Raw genomic sequence first — 7,111 nt, 5'->3', positions numbered from 1 at the left:
AAAGAAAATCCTATTAGATTTTTCTTAGCACATACATGCAGCTTTGTAAATTATAATATACGCGCAAAAGAAGAAACTTTTATTTCTTTGTTTTCAACGTTGCATTAACTTCATTGCATATGAAGTCTGGAACCGGCGGAATGCGCGGAGGAACAACTAGTTGATCAACGGGCAGAAAGGCGGACCCAGCAAGACGATATGGAGCGCTAAGAGCACGGCAAGACACGTAGGATGCCTTGATCATCCATTGCATCCAGTCTTCATTCCAGCCGTCTTGACTACGTCTTGCAAGTGGACAAAGTGGAGCCTGGGCGAAAGAATGAGGCTGACGCAGCGCAACTCTTCCTCACTTTAATCCAACTCACGCGAAAGTCATTTATGTCATCACCCCTACCCAAGTCCTGCGGCGATGGGCTAGCTGCCACGCGCCTGGTGTGGATGCACTGGCAGCCGTAGTGGCGGACATGCACGCAGGCGGCTCAGGCCATATGGTCATTTTCCATTGATCTGAAGCAGAAATGAATTTAGGCAGCCGTCTTAGCGACTAAGCAGACCTCTTCAGGATAGCGCTGCTTATCTCCATAGCCTGAGGAACGGGCTAGAAAAAGTGCCCTAATAAAAGCCTGCTTCATCTACCCCGACCAGCTTACTGCGGCTGGAGGGAATCCCATTCTTGCGATCGAAACACAAAGAAAACCCAAAAAGTTTCACTCACTCTTGGTGCGTGGAACATATGCACTCTATTGGATCGTGCAGAGGCTGACAGACCAGAGAGAAGAACTCCCTGGTTGCAAGAGAACTTGCTCGCTACAAAATAGAGATAGCATCCCTAAGTGAAACTCGCTTGGCCGACGAGGGCCAACTGACTGAAGTTGGAGCTGGTTACACCTTTTTCTGCAGTGGATGTGACACCGATGAACGTCGGGAGTCTGGAGTTGGATTCGCTGTCAATTCGAGTTTGGTGAATAAGCTCTCCATCTTACCAAAGGGAATTAATGACCGGCTTATAATGCTGAAGCTACCCTCACATGGAAAAAAAGCAAGCCACACTCATTAGTGCTTATGCACCAACCATGACCTACTCGAAGGAAGTCAAATACAAGGTCTACCAGGATCTGGAAACTCTGATTGCTTCGGTACCAATGTCACACAAGCTGATCATTCTCGGTGATTTTAACTCCAGAGTTGGCGCGGATCACATCATGTGGAAGGGAGTTATTGGTAGACATGGAATTGGCAACTGCAGCAGCAATGGACATCTACTCTTGAGAATGTGCGCAACATTTGATCTCCTGGTCACAAACACCATCTTCCGTCTGCCTAACCACAATAAAACAACTTGGATGCACCCACGGTCTAAGCATTGGCATCAGATCGACTACATTTTAGTTCGTAGGAATGACAGGCAGGATGTCAGTGTGACAAAGGCCATGTGTGGTGCTGACTGCTGGACAGACAACAGGCTACTGATCTCCAAGATGAATCTAAAAATTAAACCTCCCAAACGTCCGCAGGTAATTAAAGTCCCAAAACGACTCAACGTCTCCAGGCTGAAAGTCTGCAACAATGAGCAAGCTCTGTCTGAAGCTCTTACAAGCCAGCTAGAAACCACCGACTCTGATAACAACGACGTAGAGAAATGATGGATTTCCTTCAAACATCTTTTGTACTCCACTGTATCTGAAGACCTTGGCGTCACTGTGCGAAAGCACCAAGACTGGTTTGACGAGAACTGTGAAGAAATACAGTCCCTGCTAGATGAGAAGCATCATCTCCATCGTGCATACGACATCGACCCCAAGTCCGCTGAAAAGAATGATGCCTTCGGCAGAGTTCGCCAAGCTGTGCAGAAGAAACTAAGCGAGATGCAGGACACATGGCTGAGCCGAAAGGCTGGTGATATCCAGTCCTTTGCCGACAGAAACTACATGAAGAATTTCTATAGTACTCTTCGTGATGTTTATGGCCCAGTAACAAGAAGCACATCCCCACTCTTGAGCTCCGATGCCAGCACTCCCATAACCGAGAAGGAGAAGATACTGGATCGCTGGGTGGAACACTTTGACGGTATCCTCAACAGACCCTCTTCCATCAACAATGAAGCAATCAACCGTGTACCACAGGTGGAGATCAACGCTAGGTTGGCTGACCCTCCAACAGTGCTGGAAACTGATAAGGTCATTGAGCTCCTGTCTAGTGGAAAAACTCCAGGAGCAGACTCCATCCCAGCTGAGATCTACAAGTCTGGTGGGCCTAAGTTAGTGGGAAGACTAACAGAGTTATGTGGCATGTGGAAGATGAAACGCATACCTTAGGAATTCACAGATGCATCCATCGTCCACCTTTGCAAACGCAAATGCAATCTCCAGTCCTGCGACAACCATAGAGGAATCGCTCTACTCTGCATCGCTGGCAAGGTCCTCGCCAGGATACTGCTTAACAGACTCACAGAACACCTTGATCATGGCCTACTGCCAGAAAGCCAGTGTGGCTTGAGAAAGGAGAGAGGCATCATCGACATGATCTTTGCTGCCAGGCAGTTACAAGAAAAATGTCTTGAACAAAATCTCCAGCTATACACCACCTTCGTGGACCTGACTAAGGCATTCGACACTGTCAGCCTGAAAGGCCTTTGGAAGATCATGGCCAAATTTGTATGTCCAAAAGTTTTCATAAAAATGGTGAAACAGTTTCATGATGGCATGCTTGCCAGAGTCCAGGAGCAGGGTAACTATTCCAAACCTTTTGCAGTTACGAATGGTGTGAAACAAGGATGCGTCTTAGGCCACACTCTCTCCAGCCTCATGTTCTCCGCAATATTGATGTCTGTTTTCAAGGACAGCGATGTTTGAGTGGGTCTCAGACACCGTCTGGATGGGAAGTTGTTCAACATGAGGAGGCTCCAAGCCAAAACCAAAGTCCAAGTTGTGAAGATTCGCGACCTGCTGTTTGCAGATGAATGTGCCCTCAACTCCAGCACGGAGGCAGGCATGCAACAGAGTATGGACCTTTTTTCCAGAGCGTGCTCCAACGTCGGCCTCAGCATCTCTACCAGTACCGAGGTTATGCATCAGCCAGCTCCTGGAGAAGATTACCTGGAACCATCCATCACTGTTAATGGCCATAAGCTCAAAAATGTAGACAGGTTCACATACCTCGGCAGCACCCCTTCACAAGCGGTCCACATAGACGATGAAGTCAACACTAGGATTGTCAAAGCCAGCATAGCATTTGGTAGACTCCGCTCAAATGTTTGGGATAGGAGAGGCATCATGCTTGCCACCAAACTCAAAGTCTACGCAGCGGTTGTTCTCCCCACTATCCTCTATGCTTGCGAGACATGGACTGTGAATAGCCGCCATGTTAAAATACTGAACCACTTCCATATGAGTTCCCTGAAGAAACTACTGAAAATCAGATGGCAGGACAAGGTACCAAACACAGAGGTGCTCACTAAGGCCGGCATGACAAGCATCCACACCATGCTGTGCAAGGCACAACTCCGATGGGCTGGCCATGTTGTCCGCATGCCGGTAGAACGCATACCTATGAAGGTATTTTATAGAGAGCTACAACAAGGCAAAAGATCTCACGGTGGTCAAATAAAGAGATACAAAGACACCCTCAAGACTTCGCTGAAGAACCTAGGCATTGATCCTGATACCTGGGAGAGTGTCGCTGCTAACCGATCTGCTTGGCGCAGTCAAGTCAACGCTGGTGCAGAAGCATTTGAGCCAAAAGGAGTGGTGGACGCAGCTGAAAAACGTGATCTGCGCAAATCCAGGAACATCAATTCCGCAAGTCCTGGCCAACAACCTGCACATCCATGTCCCCGCTGCAACAGACTTTTCCGAGCCCGGATCGGACTGATCAGCCATTTCCGGACCCCCCCCCCCCCAAGGGAATCGATGACATTAAATGGTCCTCATCGACACCGATGGACGAACATCATCAACTTCATGCAGGTGAACAAGGTTAACAATTCTGCTTCATACAAGTTCACTCGCATCCCCACTTAGAACTAATTAAAGTACCAATATTATAATTGCTTAAATCAAAACTGAGGCAATGCATATGTTATCCGTATGAAATACCTGTTCATGAAATCTTTATAGACTGCATTCATTGTAACGAGCAAATGGCTCATTGGGTAAAATCTGCCCAATTAACTGTAAAATATAGGGTGACTAACATCAGAGAAAATGTGAATTATATTCGTGAAACATGTTCATGCTGTCAATGCATTTGCCAACAACGGTTCCCAATGTCTCTCCACGACCCGTAATTGTATTTTAGACTGAAAGCTATTTTAAGTAACCTCTTTTTTCAAACTAATACAAGATAATATACAAAATTACTAAACACAAAGGTAACAATTGATTCATTTCTATTTCATGTTCGTCAAAGAGGAAACGTTTGCATTTCACTTTTCCCGTTTTTCCAACCTGAGTCTAATGTTTATTTTCTAAAAAAGATTTTTTTGTTGTCGAGCCAAGCCTCATGAAAAAGGATAGGCAAATTAGAAGAATTTCTATCGTTAAGCCAGTGTCTTATATCGGTAGTCTAATATGTGTGCTCGAACAACGTACATGCTACACCTATATACATGCATAAGCATATGCATTTATATGTACCTTTGATTGGATACGGGTTCCAAGCGTTATCATCGCCGGTGGCGGATGTGGGAGATAAGCACCCACTTCCCTTGGAAATCTCCCAATGGCTTGCGTCTGATAGAGCCTCTGACAACCAAATCTAGCTCCAGGCCTTCACGAGTGGCGGAACCTGTTTAAACTGACTGGAGAAGGGATGACAGGCGAGTTTCTGTCGTCTCAAAGCCAGATGCTTCGGGCAGATTGGGCTCGTTTACCTTGGGTCGTCGCCCATCTAGGATTAGATAAACCCCGATTTCAAACCTTCGTTGCCTTGCGACTGTACCCTCTCATGGGAAAGGCTAAGGGAGTAAACCCCAACAGAAAATCTGGAGACGGAGTCCCTAAGGCGACTTGGCGTTGATTTCAGTGTCATCTCGGCAACTCCTGCGACGCAGCTGGTGCCATGACGTATCCGCTTGTCTTTTTCCTTATATCCATCAGCTGCGTGGAGAGGGGGGGTCAGCTGCATGGGCAACAGTTGATTCTCAATATCGCCCTGCCCAGGCTTGCGCCCTGGAGATGACACTCCAGCTACGCTTCACAGCGTCGACACAACACGGGAAGCAGCAGTTTACCGGTTATAAGTCACCGCTCGATTGGCATAGAGCCAGACGCCAGGGGTTGCTTCTGACTGTGGGAGAGACAAACATGTTTCACTGGACAGCTACCGCCCGCCTCAAACTGGGCAGCCCCCAGCCAATATGGTGCCGTCCCGCCACAGTTGGCCTGCCTTGCTGGGTGTGTAAGGCTTAAGGTACGCGAGTACCTGACAAGTGGACTGCAGCAGCTGCACCAAGAACTAACAAGATAAAAATAAAAAAGAAGACTTCAATCCTCAAGCTAGGTACCTGGAATGTACGGACCATGCTGACTGGGTTTTCAGATGATCTCCAGACAATTGGTGATGTTCGATTGACTTCAGTCATCAACGATGAACTTGCAAGGCTCCAGGTCGACATCGCCTCACTACAGGTGACACGACTACCAGATTACGGGTCCCTCAGAGAAAAGAACTAAACATTCTTCTGGCAAGAAAAGTGTGCCGATGAAGCCAGAGAGTTTGGTGTTGGATTCTCTATCAGGAACACTCTGCTGGGGATGATATAACCCTGCCAACAAGGAAATGGAAGACTGCTATCAATCCGCCTCCACACCACAAACGGGCCTGTCAACCTGATCAGCGTTTACGCTCCTACACTAAGATCCTCCACATATACCAATTATGAGTTTTACGATGAGTTAAACTCGCTCATCGACAAAATTTCCAAGGAAGAGAACTTGATTTTGCTGGGCGACTTCAATGGTAGGGTGGATGCCAACCATGACTTTTGGCCCTCCGGTCTTGGCACGTTTGGTGTTGGGAAGATGAATGATAATGGGCAGCGCCTTCTAGAGATGTGATCGTACCACGACCTCAGCATCACCAATTCATTCTTTCAGAAAAAGCCACAGCACAAAGTGTCTTAGAGGCATCCACGGTCCAAACACTGGAACCAGCTGGACTTGATCATTACAAGACGGTCAGCCATGAAGGGTGTGCTTCTTATCCGTACCTTCCACAGTGGTGACTGCAATACCGACCACTCGCTGGTGTGCTGCAAAATGAAGCTTCAGCCGAAGAAGATTCACCGCTCTAGGCAAGAGGTTCAACCACGCACTGATGTTAGCAAGACATCATATCCAGACAAGGCTGAGGAATTCACCTATGCTCTTTCCAATACGATTGATTCAGAACCCCCCAACGGCAGTGCCAAAGAAAGATGGGATCATATCAGAGAGACTGTATACAACAATATCTGGTTTGAGGCTAACTCTGCCACACTCATGCCAGCCATAGAAGAGCGTCGCAGTGCTCACCTGCAATACAAGCGATCCTCTGCCAGAAGACACTACAGGCATACAGGTCTAACAGAAGCAAAGTGCTGAGATTAGCACGGCAGTGTGCCAATGAATACTGGCTTCAGCTCTGTCAGAGGATCGAGTCTGAACCAGATATTGGAAACATCAGAGGCATGTACGATGGCATAAAGAAAGCAATGGGTCTCACAAAGAAATTGACAGCACCACTGAATTCTGCCACAGGCGATACCATCCGCAACAAGGGCAAACAGATGGAGCGTTGGGTGGAATACTTCTCCGAACTGTACTCCAAGGAGAACCACGTGATCAATGATGCCCTCAACGCCATTGAAAACCTCCCTCTCATGGCCGAACTGGACCGGAAACCTACTGTTGACGAACTAAAGAAGGCCTTTGAGAAACTGTCCCTAGGTAAAGCCCCAGGGAAGGATGGCATCACAGCAAAACTCATCAAGTGCGGATGTAGCGTGCTGTTCACACACCTGCACGACCTCCGCTGCCAGTGCTTAGACGAGGGAGCAGTGGCTCAGGACAGGAGAGATGCTAACATCATAACCCTGTACAAGAACAAGGGCGACAGAATCGACTGCAACAAC

The 7,111-nt window shown here is 47.6% G+C and overlaps 1 protein-coding gene across 1 annotated transcript; it reads left to right on the top strand.

The window, feature by feature from the left end:
- The first annotated feature begins 1,028 nt into the window (after positions 1–1,028).
- LOC149783343 (protein CFDP2-like) lies at positions 1,029–1,643 on the top strand. The gene has a single exon (XM_089933374.1). It carries the CDS (start codon positions 1,029–1,031, stop codon positions 1,641–1,643), a length of 615 nt encoding a protein of 204 aa, XP_089789500.1.
- The last annotated feature ends 5,468 nt before the right edge of the window (positions 1,644–7,111 follow it).

This window comes from Sinohyriopsis cumingii, chromosome 14 (assembly GCF_028554795.1).
Source record: "Sinohyriopsis cumingii isolate HCF-2022 chromosome 14, ASM2855479v2, whole genome shotgun sequence".
NCBI lineage: Eukaryota > Metazoa > Mollusca > Bivalvia > Unionida > Unionidae > Sinohyriopsis > Sinohyriopsis cumingii.
Note: the sequence above shows the minus strand (reverse complement) of the source record. Positions and strands in the feature narration are given on the sequence as shown.